General features: G+C 42.3%; 1 protein-coding gene across 1 annotated transcript in view; it reads right to left on the reverse strand.

The window, feature by feature from the left end:
- The window catches only part of COL14A1 (collagen type XIV alpha 1 chain), a 248155-nt gene that overhangs the window by 35110 nt on the left and 192820 nt on the right, over positions 1-20225 (reverse strand). Inside the window, exons 38-41 of the mRNA XM_042781791.1 lie at positions 14834-14887; positions 14301-14372; positions 4936-4971; positions 3343-3409 (exon numbers count right to left, since the gene is read on the reverse strand). Of these exons, the coding sequence (XP_042637725.1) occupies positions 3343-3409; positions 4936-4971; positions 14301-14372; positions 14834-14887 (229 nt within the window). The remainder of the gene's footprint in view (positions 1-3342; positions 3410-4935; positions 4972-14300; positions 14373-14833; positions 14888-20225) is intronic.

The following is a 20225-nucleotide window of genomic DNA, read 5'->3' on the forward strand; positions in this document are numbered from 1 at the left end:
CCCAAATCAAAATAAAATTAAAAAAAAAAAATTAATCTGGTTCTCTCTCCTCTACTTCCTTAACTTACTTATTATCCGAAAGAATACCTTTTAATAATTCTAAGTATAGACTTATAAACTACTTGAAAGTTTAAATAAATGGAGGAAGGAAATAAACCTTTTAATAATTCTAAGTATAGAACTTATAAAAGATACCATCCTGCCCCATTTTTCCAGCATCATCAGTGGATAAGATTTTTCCCACATAAGGGAATGTTTTAGATGACTATTAACTCTCCCTTTTCAATCATTCAAACCTAAATAAAAAACAATAACCATTTTAAGAAGAAGTCTCTTTAAGATACATGAGATTCATTTTTTCCTTAAGCAGAAGACAGTGACTGAAACTAGACTCCCTCCTGAAGGCTCCGGGGGGTTGCATTAGGCACACCCACTGTGGTTTGCAGGGAATAAGGCATTTCCGTGGCTGCCATGGTTTGCAGGGAGTAAGGCCATGGCTGCTTTTGCAGCTTCTCCCTGTGCTTCAGCCAGGATGCTGTCTGTGATCCGTTCTCTAGCTGTCATCACAGGGGCCTGGCACAGCTATCTCTGTAACCCCTTCTAGCCTAATTCTTCTAACCAGCTGTGGGCTAAGAAACAGATAACAAGCTTGCTAGAAGTTATATTGAAAAAAAAAGTTGCGATCAAGTCAACCCTGCCTCAGGGTCATCCCATGTGTTGTTGTTGTTGTTATGTGCCGTGGAGTCGGACCTGACTCATAGTGGCCCCTCCTTGGGTTTCCGAGACAGTATCACTATGGAAGTAGATTGGCCAACTTTCCTTCTGAGGAGTGGCTGTTGGGTTTGAACTGCCAGCCTTTTGGTTAGCAGTCAAGTGCCTTAGGCACTATGCTATCTTTATCACCTGGGAAATCAAGAAATAATATGCTAAGCAGGAGCAAAAGGAGAAGAATAAGGAGCCCAGAGAAATCCGAGGTAATATTTGGGAAGATAGTTGAGGTGCCAGAAAGACATACTCTGAGTAGGATGAACATTGGTGACAGAATGACCTACAATCTCCTTCCTCTATTTCCTTCCCTCACACCAGCACTGACAGGCAGGGCTTCTCTATTTTATATGTGTCAGCTTTCTTGTCTAAGCCCCTCCCGGAAGTCATTCACAAGAATTTGGAAACTGCTACAGGGAAATACTCTATTTTGAATCCTTGATTTTCAGGGCATGTTTTTAATAATCATATATTTATTTAAAAAAAATACATTTCACAGGAGAATAAGACAACAAGTATTGTGGAATCTTCCTCATATCTGTGGTCAGTAAGTCATATTAGAATTTAACCCTAAGGCATTAGACTGCTAACCAGAAGATTGGCTATTTAAATCCACCAGCCACTCCTTGAAAGGAAGATGGGGCAATCTACTTCCCTAGTGATACTGCCTCGGAAAGCCAAGGAGGGGTTGCTATGAGTCAGATCCGACTCAACAGCAGTGAGTTTGGGTTTTTTATTAGAGATCTGTTCATCTATATTATATATTCAAAATGAGAAACCTACAAAAATAATCGAAGCTACAGCTTAGCTTTGGATGTATTCTACCTCAAAAGTGACTGTGTTCAAGTTTCTCTTTTATAACTTATTGTTCTTAAAGATCCTCTTTGGCCATTACATTTGAGTAGTTTCATTTAAGTGGTAAATCCTCTTTCTCACACCCACCCACACATATTTAGTTTGAGGAATAAGCCATATTTTTATACAAATACTACATGTCTTCTATGTTTATTTGACAACTGGTTGCTTCCTCTGGAAGGTATTTTCGAAAGGGCAGATATACTAATTTATCTTTTTTACCTAATGCTGTAAAAAATATTAGCACAGCCCATTTACAAAAATACCTCCTGGAGGGAGGAAGCAGTTGTCAAACAAACATAGAAGGTGCTTGTTATTTGCATAAAAATACAATAATATACAATGAAACAGAGTTAAAATGTATAAGCATTAGTACTGTGTCTGAAGAATCTTAGCTTTCTAACCAGTTTGCCTTGACATGTTTGTTTAAGTTTAAAAAACTTCTGACTCTGGAAGACACTCACATTATGTCTCTCCCAGGGTGAGAGCTGGGTTATTTTAGAACAAAAGATGGAATTTTAGATCCAGACAACAAGGCCTTCTTGGACACTTGTAGGCCACCTCTGGCTTAACTTCCAAACTTTCCTGGTTTGAAATAAATGAGAAGCTGATATGGTAATGTCAACCCTGGAGGTGGGGGGCGTGAAAACAGAGCTGAGTGGGTTGAAGTATTTCTTCTCTAGTTGGCATCAGATCTTCATAGAATGGAACTAATGACTGGCAAAAAGAAGGACCCACACTAGCAACCCTCTGGGTGGGTTACTGAGATGAAGTCTACAGTGAGTGGGCAGGGGTGAGTATAAAAGCAAATGGGTGGGAAAGCATCATTGAAATACCACATGTGGAAAAATTCAGGCTGAAAATGAAAAACTGAGATAGGTGTCATATCAAGTGTGTTCTGGTAATTTTGGCATGAAACCCAAACTGTCATATCAAATGTCACATCAGCCTATCCCAGTGTTTGTGGTGTGTGTGTGTGTGTGTGTGTGTGTGACATAAAGCCTAAAAAATAAAGGGAAGAGTGATAGGCTAACAGAAGGATAATACATGTGAAATGGATCAGAAGGATATACTGATTCAAATCTAGAGTGAATGGAATCAACACCATGAATCATCTCTTTGGATCAGCTCTTTTGGAGCTTCTGATGATGTTGTCTGGCAGCTTACAAGTGCTGAGTACTTCAGGAAAAAAGAAATCTATCCATTTAGAGAGATGAGGAAGAAGCAGTGAATATGAGCTTGGCAGCCAAGCTACATCTTTACATCTTTATGGAGATAGTTCTTGCACAGATGACACAGAGGAATTTGCCCATGGTACCACTGATGTAAGGAGCCCTGGTGGTGCAGTGGTTAAGAGCTCAGCTGTAACTAAAAGGTAGGTGGTTAGAACCCACCCAACAGTTCTGTGGGAGACAAGAACTGGCAATTTTCTCCAGTAAAGATTACAGCCAAGGAAGTCCTATGGGGCAGTTCTCCTCTGTCATATAGAGTCACCATGGGTTAGAATCGATCCAATGGCCAGTAACAACCATCCATCGGTGTAGAAGTCTAGGACTGTCTGTGATGATTTTATAGATGGATCAGAGCGGCCCATCTGTGAAGCTTATGAGTTTGCAGTAAGACTAAGCTCTAGAGAGGAGTTTTCCTTAGTCACTGAACTCATGGGAAAAGAATCATTTGGAAAAGAAATGGAAAACCTCGTAACTCTAACGCAGCACTTACTCTGGATGAGCTGTTCGCAGACCTGGCGTGCCACTGCCCTCACCATGGCTTGAGACTGCAGGTCTCCCTGGATGAGACAAAGCATACTCTTGACTCTCAGCCCCAAGCCCAGCCACCAGGCCAGGGACACTAGGAAGTGCATCATTCTTATGAGGAGTCTTCAGCTCTCAGGAACAGGTAGGACTGACTACCACGGTGCATGCAGAGAAGAACCAACCTGAGTCCCAAAGAGTTCCCGAGAGCCTTTATTAAGCTGAAAGGTCGACTGAGTATTTCTGGTTTCAGATTCTAAAAAAATTTATAGTTTTAAAACAAACACATGTATATTTTATGCATCATTTATAGCTCTTTAGAGCTTATAATTTACAGCACTTTCTCAAGCAGCAGCTTATTTAATACTATTTAACAACTCAGAGGAGAGAGGTTAAAGTCATTTTATAGCTGAGCAGAGTTAAGCAACTTGTCCAAGGTTCCACAGAGGTAATTGGAGGAGCTGAGACTAGGGTCTTCAGATTGCAAAGCCGCTGCTTTTCCTATAATCACTGACCAATTACATCTTTCTGAAAGGAGAGAGAAGGCCCTTAAAATGAACTGACTTACAGTTTGGGGCCAGGATTTTGAGTCTATGCCTGTTAGTGACTTGCTGGATGCATGTATGGATCCATCAAGAAAAATGTGAGCCTGATCCTATGACTTGGCATTTGATACAGCTTTTACTTTTCTGAAGCCCCTTCCTACCCATGACACACAGGCAGGCAGCCCCGACTTACAACAGGGTTGCATTCCGATAACTCCATTGTAAGTCAGTTCTGACCTACATCGAATACCTCATTTCAGATTAGCAACTGATGCTTCATATGGTATAAAATGCTGAACAACATCACACTATATGCCAGGTCTACAAGGTAATCAGTGATCAGTGTCTAACAATGAGGTCTGAGTTGTAATAACTGTTAGGTGCAACCACAGTTCCATTGTCATATGTTGTTAGAGTTAAACATTGCCCACTTCTCTAACCATTATAACTCCCAACAGCAACACTGATTTCATTATAGACGAGGCCATCGGCTGCTCTATGGCAGTGTTCCGAATAGTAAATCATAGCATGGAACATCTGTGAGTGAACATCTGAGAATGATAACATCAGCAAATGACGTGTTGCAACACTGCATGTTGTACATATTACTAACAACAAGATGTACAAAAAAGAAAATGACAATCCTAAGGGCAGTTCTCCATAACTCGAGTACATCATAAGTCAAGGACAACCTGCAATGTCCTCATCAAGTCCACTTTGGCATTACACTAGTTTGATTCTCCCCATTTTATCCTTACAGAAATGGGCCCATGGTCATTTAGCTGGAATAGTAGCAGATGTGTCAGCAGATAACTTTCTCCCTTGACTTCCAGCCCATAGGGCTTTCTCCAGTTGAGAACAGACTCCCAGACAAATGAGTTGGGGAGAGAGTGGCGAGAAGGAATGACAGAATAGTAATGAACTGCCATGATAGTAAACGATCCACTTATAGGAGGCAGAGGCAATGAGGAATCTCAACCAGCTCGGACTAGTTAACAGAGCTGGACATTACTTACTCGTTCTCCTCGTTCTCCCTTTAATCCAGGGACACCCTGTAAAAATGTAGAAACTGTTAAGTGACTTGTGACACTGCACTCAGCTGAGCAGAATGATAACATATCATTTATTTTATTAAGGCATCTTTCTTAGCCCAAGTGATTCTGCATAAAAAATAGACACACCTATCTATTTTTGCACCAATTACTCCATTTATTTAAGTGTATATGCTTGTACAGACTTTTCTAATTAACAAATGTACTTTTGAAGTAAACTTTATACCTAATTCCCCCTTCCCTCAAAAATAGATATATCATAGCAGCAATAAAACAAACAGGAACCTGAAACTCTGCTACAGAAATAGCCATTTAAATATCTTAGTTTTCCAGCCTCCTTAGATAACACAATGCACTGCTGTCGATTCATATCCAACTCATAGAGACCCCTCCTTGGGTTTCTGAGGCAGTATCATTACGGAAGTAGATTGTCCAACCTTCCTTCCGAGGAGTGGCTGGTGGGTTTGAACCACCAGCCTTCTGGTGAGCAGTCAAATGCCTTAGGCACTAGGCCACCTTCTTATATAGAGACAGTATTTTTTTGGTACAGAATTAGAATCATGGAGCCATATTCTTTTTTAACACACATTTTTGCATTAGGACATTTGTATCTTTCTACATTAAATGCCACTTTTATGTATTGGACTCTTCTGATGTTTCATAATTTATTTCACAAATCCCTGGTGAATAAATTGTTTCAAAATTTTTGGGAATATCTCTGAAAGAGAAGATCTCCTCCTACCCTAAGAGAGTTGAAAGAGGAGTTGAGATTTCTGGAATCCCACAGTCACGTGCTGTTCTCCTCCAGCATGAGAGCACACGGTTCCCCTTTATTCATTTCCCTGTTAATACGACGAGTTCTTGTTGACATGCATTCTAGGCTGGATTATCATTTGTTAGGTGGCTTAGCCCACTCTTTGATCCATAAAGGACTTTACTATGATTTTTAAAAAATTAACAAAAAAAAAGTTGCTTTAGTATTTCTGCAATGAAAATTATAATTCAAAATGTGTCTTCAGAAAGATTTCATATTTTCATTTCAACTCTGAGGCAATGCAATAGGTTCCCTGAGCATCTTTTTTAGAGTCCCTGTGGTAGTTAAGTTTGTATGTCAGCTTGGCTGGGCCTGGTTGAGTGGCTGGGCAGCTGGTGGGAGTTATTCCCCATGATGAGACTGACAATCAGCTCCATGGTGGGATCTACCACAAGCAGCTGAGCAACTGCCTTTGGGATGTGATCTGCTTCCTGTATAGAAGGAGAAGCCTTGGGGGTCATCTCTAGCTTATGGCACGCTTGGACCCTGCATGTAGCTGTGTCGTTCAGCAGCTTGCCATGCTCTGACGACCCTGGGAATTACAATGGACTTGAATTGATGGCCTGCCATGTAGTTTGGTAACATCAGGACTGTGCCATTTTATTTGTCGACCTTAGGCTTGCTAGCCTCAGCAGCCTGAGTGAAGAGATGCCTCTAGCTTCAGTGGGCTGGGAGCAAGAGGTAGAGCTGAAGCCAAGGTCGAGGGGCTTTCACACAGTCCCTAGAGCCTGGCACTTTGAACTTGGACTTAAAGCCTACCAAACTGTAAAAGAATAAACTCCTGTTTGTTAAGGCCATCCCATTTGTGGTATATTCCTGTCAGAACCAGAACAGTCCCTATAAAAAAAAGACAGTGAATGCCATTTATAGATGAAATTTGTCAAAACTGTTCCCAGATGGTCTTTCAATGTCAACAGGTCCCAATCCAATCTCAATAACACCTCCAAACTCTACTTTGTTAACTGTCACCCAAACTCAAAGGGACAGAGATGGGTGAAAATATAAAGGCAGGGTATGTAAAGGAAGGATCCCAGTCTCTACCCAGAAAGCAGATCCTAACATTGTGTGGCATCTCTTGGCATGTAAGTTTCAAAAGGCAGGGTCTGTGTCTAGCTTAAGGAGCTCTAGTGGTATAGTGCTTAAGGCGCTTGTCTACTAATCAAAAGGTCGGTGGTTTGAACCCACCAGCCACTCCATGGAAAAGATGAGGCAGTCTTCTTCTGTAATGATTTATAGCCTTGAAAATGCTATAGGGCAGTTCTACTCTGTCCTACAGGGTCGCAATGAGTCAGGGTCAACTTGATGGCAGTGCGTTTTTTATACTCAGGTAGTTCCAGATCGTTAGACAAGTAGTCAATTCCATTAAAATACATCCAGTTTCCATGTAAAAAACTTTTTGCAAAAGTAGGATTTACAGTGCATCCCTTCCTCTTCTTCTTGGAACTAAATGTACTTGCCATGCCTTCCCCTCTCATTCCTTGTTGTTAGTTGCCACTGTTCTGGTTCCCTAGTGGCACTCTGAGAGGAATACACCACAAATGGGATGGCTTAAACAAACAGGAGTTTATTCTCTTACAGTTTGGAGGCTTTAAGTCCAAGTTCAAAGTGTCAGGCTCTAGGGGCTGGGTGAAAGCCCCTCAACTTTGGAGTCTAGCTCTGCCTCCTGCTCCCAGCCCACTGGAGCTAGCGGCATTTCTTCACTGACACAACTGCTGGCTGCTGAGGCTGACAAACCCAAGGTTGACAAATAAAAAGGCACAGCCCTGATGTTACCAAACCACACGGCAGGCCATTAATTTAAGTCTATTGTAAGTCTCAAGGTCAGCAGAGCATGGCAAGGTGCTGAACAATGACACGGCTACATGTAGAGTCCAAGCCTGCCATAAACTAGAGGCCATTCCGAAGGCTTCTCCTTCTATACAGGAAGCAGACCACATTCCAAGGGCAGCTACTCAGCTGCTTGTGGTAGATCCCACCATGGAGCTGATTGTCAGTCTCATCATGGGGAATAACTACCACCAGCTGCCCAGCCACTCAACCAGGCCCAGCCAAGTCAACACACAAACATAACCACCACAGCCACCAAGTTGGCTCTGACTCACAGTGACCTTATGTAACACACAATAAAATGTTGCCTGATCTCACTTATTGCTGAAACCTAACTCTAGTAATAGAAATTAGGTTTCTATGAGAGTCATTACTTCAAATCCATTGGCCTTTGAATATCTTTATTTCTGGATCAATACACTTTTTGACATCTGGATTGCTACCATTTATCACATTGGCTTGTTTGAAAATGTTTGAAACACAGAGGAAGAAATTACACAGCAAACCTGATGGATAAAGTAAATGGCCAGTATCAGCCATTATTATCTTTTGGCATATAGTGACAGACATGTTTAATTGGGCCTGAAATTCTTCACTCAGCCTCACGATGCTTTATTAAGTAGCTGAAGGACAGAGCTGGGCAGTCAGTGAAAGATCTGTTTAGTGAAATATCTGTCCAGCAAGGAACTGTTTTCTATTCCAACTTCTCTGACATCGTTCCTTTGATTTTTGCAAAGTAAAACAAAAACAAAATAAAAATTCCTGAACAAGTCAAGGCCTATAACTGCACCAAAGTATGCTTTGACGGAAAACACACATTCCCTGTAGATGGAGGCAGGAAGAAGTGGCACATTTTCCCTTAATTTCAGGAACATTTGAAATGTAAAGAAAAGAAAACACAGTAACTGCATTCATAGAGTCACAGAATGTTCACGCTGAAGGGAAGAGGAGTAATCTCATGTTCCAAGTCCCACGTAGGGAACATGTGCCTTAAACAAAATCAAAACATCCTAGCCTGGCAAGGCAGCTCTTCCATGATCTGGGCCCCAATGTGGGAGAATAATCCAGGGCTCCCTGAACCTCAGTCTCACTAGGAAGCAAGCATTCTTTCTTTTATCAAATAGTCATCAAGTACCCTCTGGATGTCAGGTAAAGTCCCCAGTGGTTCAAAAGGTCAATGTGCTTAGGTGCTAACCGAAAGCTAAAAAACCAAAAAAACAAATGCACTGCCATTCAGTTGGACCCAACTCATAGTGACCCCTCCTTGGGTTTCCAAGGCAGTATCATTACAGAAGTAGATTGCCCAACCTTCCTTCCAAGGAATGGCTGGTGGGTTTGAACCGCCCACCTTCTGGTTAGCAGTCAGATAGATGCCTCAGGCACTGACCACCACAGCGCCAAATGAAAGCTTGGAGTTTCTATTTCACCCAGAGGTGCCTCAGAAGAAAGGCCTGGCAATCTATTTTTGAAAAAGCGGCCACTGGAAACCCTCTGGAGCACAGTTCTCCTCTGACACACACGTGGTTGTCATCATTTGCAGCTGACTTGATGGCAACTGGTTTATGTGTCTCATACTGAGCTAGGGCCTGGGAATATGCATGATGTATTTCCTGCCATCATGGAGCTATCATTTTAGTGGAGAGGCAGATAACGATAGTTGAAATGAAGTACCTAAGTCAGCTTGAGGATAAGGTGGCGTCACACAGGAAACATGCTGTCTTAGAGGACTGTTAGTCAGGAGCTCACCAGGTAAGGAAAAAACAGCCCAGAAAGACTAAGGAGCATCCTCAAAGGCAAAATGTGTGACCCAGTGTGACACGTATTCCAGAAACTTTAAACAACTTTGTGCGACTCAACTCTACAAAGGGTTAAGTACGTTGAACATTTGGGATCTACGCTCTGGTGACAGGGACCCAGATTTAAGCCAGGGAATAGCACGACAGAGTTATACTAGAAAAGTCTTTAAGTGGCTAAAGGAAGGACCAGACTAGGGCTAGAATAGAAGCAAGGGGGTCAATCTGAGCTCCGTCCAGGTGAAAAATGAGGAAGGCCCGGAATAAAACTGAGGCAGTGGTGATAGGGAGCTCTGGTGGTGTAGTGCCTAAGGTACCTGACTGCTAACCAGAAGTTTCGTGGTTCAAACCCACCAGCCACTTCCCAGAAGGAAGATTGGGCAATCTACTTCTGTAGTGATACCATCTCAGAAACCCAAGGAAGGATCGCTATAAGTCAGAGATGACACAACGGCCCATAACAACAACAACAACAACAACAACGACAGTGGTGATAGAGCAAGAAGAGAGTTGAAAAATATTAAAATGCACAAAAGATATGATATGCCCTGTGTTTATGCCATGTTTTAATATAATTAGCACCTAATTCTCATCTTCCTCTTTTTGTGGATGGGAATCCCAGCCATCTTTTATAATTCCACTGAAATGTCTCCTTCAGGAGCTCTCCTGTTCAACACAGCAGGGAATCTATCTTTCTCTCTCTTCTCTTTCTCCCTTCTGGAATTTTCATAACTTTCCTAACAAATTCCTTGAGTTTCCTTTAAAGCATTCTCACTCTCTGCCTGTTATTATATCTGCTTCTATAAAAGCACCAAAAACCAAAAAACCAAACTCACTGCCGTCAAGTCAATCTCAACTCATAGCGACCCCTCCTTGGATTTCCAAGGCTGTATCACTACGGAAGTAGATTGCCCAACCTTCCCTCTGAGGAATGGCTGGTGGGTTTGAACCACCAGCCTTACGGTTAGCAGTCACATGCCTTAGGCACTATGCCACCAGAGCTCCATTCCCCTCTCAATTTTCTTTCAATGTGGGAAAATGTCTTGATCATCTTCGGACCCCTCACAATACTCCCTTAAGTGATTTTGGTCATCTTGTGGCTACTCAGCAAGTATTTTTTAAAGGAATGAATTAGGAAACTGATATCCACAGAGGCTTGCTGAATTGCTTAAATGATGTGGTTCACACAGCTAGTTAGGGTCATGTCAGGGTCATGTTTGCAACATGGGTATCCTGACTCCTAACGCTGTACTCTTTAAACGATGCCACACTGAATCTTTGGCTCAAGCTAAACACACTGCCCAGCAGTAAACAGCTTTGCTGTTGTGTGCCTCTCCACAGGGGAGGCACGATACTTAATCTAATGCTTAAAACTCAGGTAGGAATTCCGACCACAGTAGTAGCCACGCTCATTCTGCGGCAGGAAGCTGGCGGCTTCAGGCAGAGTGCACAAAATCAAGCGTTTCTGGCTTGGACTATAGGAAACACATTGCTATTTTCAGTGGGGTAGTCTGTCTTTCTCGGTCTCTTTCCCTCCCACCTTCCTAGACAGAAATCCACAGGAAATCAATCAAGGCCTTACCATCATGACAACGCACCTACTTTACTAGTCATGCCAGTTGGCAGCCAGGCATCTGGGAGTTCAGGGCTCTTGGCATAGGCTGCACAGTTCAGAGACCAACTTCCTTTAGAAAAGGAAACTCCAAAGCCTCCTGCAGCATCCCACCAACTGCCCATAGACACATGGTTTCTGCCTGTGATCAAAGTGTCAAGGGCATGGGACCCTTCATGCCTTCATCAAGGGACACTCTCTACTGATTTGTAGCAATCTAAAATAATTTTTAATATGTGTTTTCATTCTGGGAAAAAAAAATGTAGAGTTTAACCCAGAGCTGCAAAAGGCCAGATTGATAAGTAGTGTTGGGTCTATACTCACATAATGTGTTCCATGTCTCACTCAACTCCTCCCCATACTCCACTTTCCTCTCCAAAGACCCAGGGCCCGCTCTTCTTTCCTTAGGCCTTTCTCACCCCATCCTCTTGGATCAGGATCAGCCCATGGCCTGTTCTTTCCCTGCTTGGGTTAAGGGAAACTAGTGGTTAAAGCATTCAGCTGCTAACCAAAAGGTTGGTGGTTTGAACCTACCAGCTGCTCCACAGGACATCGATGAGGCAGTCTGCTTCCATGAAGAATCCTTGGAAACCCTATAGGGCAGTTCTACTCTGTCCTATAGGGTCATGATGAGTCAGAATCGATTCACTGGCAGTGAGTTTAGTTCTGGATGATTTTAGTTAGTAAGAGTGCATAGAATAAAAAGATCACCATGCATACAAAGACATTTGTTTATGGTCTAACCAACAGTTGCTTTGTTTTGTTTCAGAATGACTCAAAGCCTTAAAGTCCTAGTACCTTCATGGCTTTCTGAGAACAGGGGTAGTCTGCACTGCCACGGGTACTACTTTGACCAGTAATTCTTGGCCTCTGAAAATATTCTGGAGTTCTTGTTTCACACAACACCTTTTAAGAAACAGCCTGAAAACTAGTAGCAGAAAGAGTCTGCTTTCCTGTCTGTTCTGGTAAGAAATAGCTTAGAATTGAATGAATAGCTCAGTTTGCAATGAAAGAATTGTGGGGAGAGGGAGAGGGAAAGAGAGAGAGCGAGGGAGGGAGAGGGAGAGGGGAGGGAGGGAGAGAGAGTGTGCACATGCCTTTCTCATGCATATGTTCACACATATGAGTGGGTGTCACTGTATGTTTCTATTGCATGATCATGCTTGGTAACATCATTTGGATCCAAAAAACATGTGAAAATGAGGTTATCAAATTTTCTTCTATGGCCCATTACTAATTTTATTAAAATAGATCTAAATGTGTTTTGAACAGTATCAGCATAGTTGACACGAATATTTAGCTTTGTAAAGGGACTGTAAGGACAGCATTTATCTGGCTGTGTGGTTAGAATGCACCAGCTCAGACCCAGATGCACTGCTCAGACATCCTTGTATGTGCCTGTGTGTCACGTGAATCACAGCCTAGAAAAAGGACTCTGAGGACGAAAAGCTTTGTTGAAATGCATTTCAAGACTAAAGAGTAACAAGACTATGAGGGCAGCTATAGGAAGAGAGGCGTCTTTCTAAATGAGAACCAAAAAACAAAACCAAACTTAGGCCATCGAGTTGATTCTGACTCATAGTGAACCCCACTGGGTTTCTAAGGCTGCAAATCTTCTAAAAAAGAGACTGCCTCATCTTTCTTTCACAGAGCAGCTGGTGGGTTCAAATCACCAACCTTTTGGTTAGCAGTCAAATGTCTTAACCACCAGAGCTCCTTGAATGAGAACCAATAGATTCTATTACATCTGGTTCACGGTGGTAATCAGAAAAAAAATGACCAAGGAGTAATCCCCAGCACCTAGGACTATGTTATCTTATCTAGCAAAAGAGACTTTACCAATATGATTTACTTAAGATCTTCAGATGGGACGAGTAGCTAAAAGCATCTGGTGGCCCAAATGTAATCACATGGGTCCCTAAAAGCCAAGGACCTTTCCCAGCTGTGGTGAAGGGAGATGTGACCATGCAAGAATGGTCACAGACATGCCACATTGCTGGCTTTGAAGAGGGAAGAGGAGCACAAAGCAAGGAATGTGGGAAGCCTATAGAAGCAGGAAAAGGTGAGGAAATGGATTCTCCTCTACAGTCTCCAGGAAGGAACTGCCGTCGCTTGGATTTTAGCCCAGGGAAACTCACATCAGACTTCTGACCTACAGAACTGGAAGACAACAGATCTGTGTTGCTTTACGCCACTAAGATCATGGTCATGTGTTACAGCAGCCAGAGAAACCCAATTCATTCACCTCCCTCACCCTAACCCCTTCACATTTCAATGTTCCAGGAATTCTTAGCATGTCTGCAGTGCTACAAACATTCACATGTTTCACTAACTTTAGTTTATGGATAGAGACTTACTATAGCACAATAGGGAGCTCTGGTAGCATAGTGGCTAAGTCACTTGCCTGCTAACTAGACGGCTGGTGGTTCAAACCCACCAGCCACTCCTCGGAAGGAAGGTTGGGCAATCCTACTTCCGTAGTGATACTGCCTCGGAAACCCAAGGAGGGGTCGCTATGAGTCGGGGCCGACTCGACGGCACATAACAACAACATAACAACATAGCACAATAATATCAAACTTCTGACTCATAGCTACACCACCAAGGAATTACATGCAAATCACAGGAGATGCCACACATGGCTTGGAAGCCATGGGCTTCCCCCATTTTTCCCCTACCTGCTTTTCATTAATCGCATTTAAACACCAACCTAAGAGAAAAGCATAAAAACTGTAGATAATTAGTTCCATTACTTGTGCTTTCATTTATGCCACTATTCACTTAGCTCAGTGTGTGTGTGTGTGTGTGTGTGTGTGTGAGAGAGAGAGAGAGAGAGAGAGAGAGAGACTAACAGGTTCTGCCTTTCTTGTAGAATTTAGAAAAGAAAAATCTATTTCCACTCTTATTAAAGCTTCATTTTCTCAAACCTTGAATACTTTACACTTGGGAGCCACATCTGATGAACACATAGCTATTGTACCAATCCCTGGAAAGATGGCTTTGAGTTTACTTAGCCAAATACAGAGTAACAAACCATGGGAACATATATAAGCAGAAGCACGAGCAATGATTCCCCGTTGGGACCATTAGTCTTTAGCCACAATGTATGCACAACGCGGCCTTAATCTTTACCCCAGGAACTTCCCTATTTTCCTGTATGGAGCCCCACGGAATCCAATGATGAATAAACGTTTTCGACTGACAGAGATGCTGGTAAGTTTAAACACAAAAATAAATGCGGTGACTGGACGCACACCCTCACTGGCCACGGCTGCATACTCACAGGTGGCCCCAGGGCGCCTTGAGGTCCCATGCTTCCTGTGATCCCTGGGGCTCCAGGAGCTCCCGGAACACCCTATTAGGAAGGCGTGAAAATGGCACAATGGTGAGGATACATAAGTTCTCATCAATGACACTCAAGCAGGAGCAACCAACACCCAGTGATAGCTTCCCTCCCATCACCACTAAGACCCCAGGATTCACTGCTTATTCCCATTCCCAACTCCAAAAAGAGTAGGGAAGACACTACCTGCCCATCGGTCAGGTGTGGATCTTTCCAATTCAAGCCTTACTTATGTCTAATAAAATCCTAAATAATTAGTGGAAGTGATCTCATGGCCAAGTGGCACAGAGACACATCAAGCCACATGCTATATTATTTTTATAGGATGTTTTAAGAGAGCTCATGCCAAGGGATGAGTTGTTTCACTTCAGCAAAGATGGCAGCCAAGGTAAAGGTCAAGCAAAGAAAGTCTCTCAAAAGAAATGAAATACTTCAAAACACAGCACCTCCCAGTAGTTTCTGTTGATACTTACATTTGGCCCTGGTGGCCCTGGAGGACCAGAGGATCCATCCTTTCCAGGAAAGCCCTGGGGAAATGAAACACAGTGTCAACCACACAGTTGCTTTTGATGGCTTCCAGAAGAGTTTCACCTAATCCCTTTTACTGTTCAGGGTAAGCCCTGACACTTGGTCTGGACTCAGCTCTTTTAAGCTCTTCGTGGGAATTGTTCTTGGCAAGGCTTTTGTGTCTCTTGGCTCCATGAAATTGTTCACTGCAAAAATTTTAGGTGTAAGAAACACCACTTACAAGCTTAAACAGGAACTCCTTTCCACAAAGTGTTCTTATTAAACTAAGTATAATAAGTGAGAAGGCGTATCCATTCTTGGTAGTTAATGACAGACAAAAAGATGAATTAGTGTCTTCCATAACCAAAAAGGCTCTTGGGTAGTGACTCACTGCACAGGTGTCTGTATTAAAAACTAGGTGTATTACAATATCGGAAACGCCTTGACTCCTCAGGCGCAACCTGGAGAAGAGCATGGAGGGACTGCTGGGCAGGTTTGCTGAATGGGTGTCATTACAAGCTCACAAACGGATCCATGTTTACTTTCCGTTCTGTGTTGGAAAAAGGGAAAGCAGAAAGCAAACCATTTCCTTTACAAAAATAACTTCTTAAACTATTGAATATGTATGTGTGATATTAAAAAAAAATACAACAGCTTCAAAGACTTACATCTAAGCAGCTGTAGTTTTTAATTGTGGATGCTGGTCTTTCCAATGTAGTTAAAAACATCAGAGAGGATCTTTAATTGAAATTTTATAATTGGTTCATAATTTACTTTTGCAAAACAACACCTCTTACTCTATCAAGATTTTTCCTTTGGGATTTGTTTCCCATTGGATCAATCCATTCCCATCTTGAATCAACCCAAACTAAGCTCCTGGCTACCTTGCTGCCTCTCCTTCTAACATTCATGCCACTTTTTTCAGCGAACTATCCTGACCACTTAACCTTGCTCATGAAAATTCATCTTCTTAAGCTCCCTGTCTCCAATCACATTGTCTCTCCCTAGCTCCAGGTATCAGATAAAAGGGATAAAGATGAGGCTAGCCAATAGGAAATGGTACATGAGCTGGGAGAGAGTATATCAGAATTGGCATGAAAAGATGGACAGGATGAGTTCAGGGAAAGCGTATGGTCGGGATGCTCTGAAAATGCCAGTAAGTCATAAAACCAGATGAGACAGCGGATACAAGGGTGCACTGATGATCACTGTTTTCCTCTTCTGCCTGGATACATTGTTATGCTACATTTCCTACTTTCCTCATAATTATGTTGGAACCTCATGGCTAAATTCTGGCCAATGGAAAGGGGCCACTTCCAGTTCTGGCTCATAAAAGGCTCCCATGGCGATTCTCCACTTTCTTTTCTTCTTCTCTGGGAACTTAAGAGGCCATGTGTTGAAGATGACAGGAAGAGTCCTGACTGACCGTCCCCACTCCTCCACCTCCACCGGCTAACAGCACTGGATTGTGAACAAGCAATAAACTCCCATTGCATTTAACAACGAAATTTCAGGGTTGTTTGCATACAAAAGTACAAATATATATGGCTGTGTGTCATCAAGTTGATATGACTTAGGGTTTACTAAGCTGTAATCTTTATATAAACAGATCGCCTGGTCTTTTCTCCTGTGGAGCCACTGTGGGGTTTGAACCATTGACCTTTCAGTTAGCAGGGGGTGCTTAACCATCATGCATTATGCCCCCAGAGCCCCTTACAAATATATATACATAGGAGCTCTGCTGGCATAGTGCCTAAGGCATGTGACTGCTAACCAGAAGGCCGGCGGTTCAAACACACCAGCCACTCCTCAGAAGGAAGATGGGGCAATCTACTTCCATAGTGATACTGCCTCAGAAACCCAAGGAAGGGTCACTATGAATTGGATCCAACTCAACGGCAGTGAGCTTGTTTATATGTGTGTGTGTATGTGTGTGTATAAAAACAACAAAAGTAAATCCATCTCTTTGAGTCAATTCTGCCTTATAGAGACCCAGAGGGTTTCCAAGGCTGTAAATCTTTATGGACTTAGATTGCCTCATCTTCCTCCCATAGAGCAGCTAGTGAGTTTGAACCACTGACCTTCTGGTTAGTAGCCAAATACCTTAACCACTGAGCCACCAGATAGTATGCTAATATACAAGCAGCCCTGGTGGTGCAGTAGGTAAGCACTCAGCTGCTAACTGAAAGGTCAGCAGTTCTAACCCACCAGCGGCTCCACAGGGGAAAAGCCCTACAGATCTGCTTCCATGAAGAGTAGAGCCTAGAAAACCCTATGGGGCAGTTGTATTCGGTCCTATGGGGTCCCTGTGAGTCAGAACTGACTTGACAGCAATGGGCATGGTTTTGTGGTGTCTGTCCTAATATACAAAGCCAATGTTTCTTTTGCAACCATGTGTGGTCCTTCACTTTAGTCATCTTGCAAAAAATGTTATTAAATCTGAGAAAGCTGCAGTGATAGGCCCTAGTGCACAGTAAGTTCACACACCTTTCACTGGATCTACTAACAAAGAAAATTAATACTAGCATAGACTTAAAAACAATTCTTTTATATGGAGTTTAAGTAGAATATGTCTAGGAGAAAAGCATTAAAAATTCAGGCTATGTGAGAGAGAACAGGATCATGGACCTCACCCAGGCTAACTCCTTCATACAACAAGTACTTAAACAGGGCGCCAAAAAGATCAGGAGACCCTCCCATTTAAAAAAAAAAAAGACAAGGAATTTTTAAAATCTACTCTTATGTCCTAGAAGAAATTCTCATAAGATAAAAATGGACTCTGGGCACATATTCAACCACTTAAGAAGGCATTTGAAAAAAGACATCTTTTGCTTCCTGCCTTAAAATTGGAATTGTGTCAGTCTGTAATGACCCATGGCCAAACACCTGCCCAACAGTCAAACAGCAGATTGCTGCAGGAAATCTTCCCTGACTCTTCCCCAGACTATATCCAGAGGACAAGAATTTCAAAATCAACCAAGGGAAAACTTTCTTTCACAGAACGAGACAAGCCATGGCATATTTTCTTCAAAGAAAAAGGCATTGTTCCAAGGAAGATCAACAGGAAATAAACATACTTAGTCCCAGCTCCAGTCCTGTAGGGAAGAGCCACTATCTGTCAATGCTCTTGTTTATGGTGACCCTACAAGGACAATCTTGTGAACAGTCATGCTCTCACAAGACTTACAGATGCTATGTATGTATCACCTGGAAGGGAAGATAATGAGATAATGTTGCATATGAACTTAATTTAGAGGAGGGCCCAGTGCTTTAGGGTGACTGAATTAAGACAGGAGACTGGGTTTGTCTACTTGCTCCTACCTAAGGGATATCCTCAAAAGCTAAGATTTCACTGCACTCATTATCCTAGAATAGTTTCCCAGAAGCAGACCTGGATACCTGTACAACTGATTTACTGAGGGAGGTTCTAGGATGGGAGGAGTCTCAGGTAGTGAAGGAAGTTGGACAGGACAAGGGAAGAGGCTGGGTGAAGCACTGGGTTTAGCTGAAGTCTGGCCTCGGCCTGGTCCACAGGGAGCTCTGGAGTGTGACTTACACCTCAAAAATGATTCATGATAAGGTTTTACATATCTGTATCCATTACTCCCACCATCTGTCTATCAGTTTGTCATACAGTGGTGGCTTTCCAGGTGCTATAATATTGGAAGCTATGTCAATGGTATTTTAAATTGTAGCAGGGTCACCCATGGTAGACAAGTTTGAGTAGGGCTTCCAGACTAAAGCTAGCAAGAAAGGCCGGGCAATCTACTTCCACAAAGTAGCTAAAGAAAACCCTAGAGATCACAACTGGATATTGTCTGAAAGAGTGCAAGAAAATGAGCCACCATGGTTCAAAGGAACTACATAATGGCCACACAATGGGCTTAAACCTCCCAATGATCATGAAGACTGGCAGGACCAGGCAACATTTCGTCATGACGTACATAAGGTTGTCATGAGTTGGAGCCAACTGGATGGCATCAAATAATAACAAAAAAAGTCATTTTATTTTGTATTATTAAGCCTAGCATTTATCACTTCATTCAAAAACATATGCAATAAATAACCCAATCAAAAAACACACAAAGGACTTAAACAGAGAGCTCACCAAAGAGAATATTCAAATGGCCATCAAGCCACAAAAGGATGTTCAACATCATTAGACATTAAAACCAAAAAAAAAAAAAAAAAAAAAAACCCAAAAAACTCACAGCCATCGAGTTGGATCTGACTCATAGTGACCCCCTCCTTGGGTTTCCGAGGCAGTATCACTACGGAAATAGACTGCCCAACCTTCCTTCCAAGGACTAGCTGGTTGGTTTGAAACTGCCAGCCTTCTGGTTAGCAGTCAAATGCCTTAGGCACTATGCCACCAGAGACAATTAGGGAAAGGCAAATCATTACTACAATGATACATCACCTCACCCGTACTAGAAGGCAATGATTTTTTTAAAAAAAACAAACAAACAACAGGTGTTAGTGAAGTTGTGGAGAAACCAGGACCTTCATCCATTGCTGGTGGGAACGTAAAATGGTGCAGCCATGGTTTGGCAGTTCCCAAAAAGCTGAATATAGAACTGCCATGTGACCCAGCAATTCCAATACTAGGTATATACCCAAAAGAAGTGAAGGCAAAAACACAAACAGAAACCTGTACACCAATGTTCACTGCAGTGCTTTGGGCAATAGCCAAAATGTGGAAAAAATGAAAACATCTATCAACAGATAAATGGATGAACAAAATGCAGTATGACATACAAGGAATATTATGCAGCTGTAAAGAGAAATGAAGTTTGATGCATGCCACAGCATAAATGAATTTTGAAAACATTATGCTGAGCGCTACAAGTCATTTGCAAAAGGACAAATTCTGTATGGTCTCACTTAAATGAAATAAGCAAATATATAAACCAAAACCTTTTGCTATAGAGTTGATTCTGACTCACAGTGACCCTAAAGGAAACTGCCATAGGGTTTCCAAGGCTGTAATCTCTCTGGAAGCAGACTGCCACATCTTTCTTCCACAGCACAGCTGGTGGGTTCAAACCACAGACTTTTGCATTAACAGTCGAACACTTAACCAGTGTGCCACCAGGGCTCCTTAAATAAATATATAGAAACCCAAATTATTTATGGTTCCTGGGGTGGGAGGGCAAGGGAAAGTGGGGCTCTTGATTTGGAGGCACTGAGCTTATGTTAATGGTGGCAGAATATTTTGGAAAAGGATAGTGATAATGGTGGCACGACATGAAAAATGTCATCTGTGTCACTGAGGTTTGACTGTGGAGTTGTAATGGCAGATGTTTGGGTCTATGTATTTTCACAATTAAAAAAATGCAGAGCTGCTATTTTCTAGGT

This window comes from Orycteropus afer, unplaced genomic scaffold, assembly GCF_000298275.1.
Source record: "Orycteropus afer afer isolate SDZICR_OR568_19922 unplaced genomic scaffold, OryAfe1.0 scaffold00173, whole genome shotgun sequence".
Taxonomy (NCBI): domain Eukaryota; kingdom Metazoa; phylum Chordata; class Mammalia; order Tubulidentata; family Orycteropodidae; genus Orycteropus; species Orycteropus afer.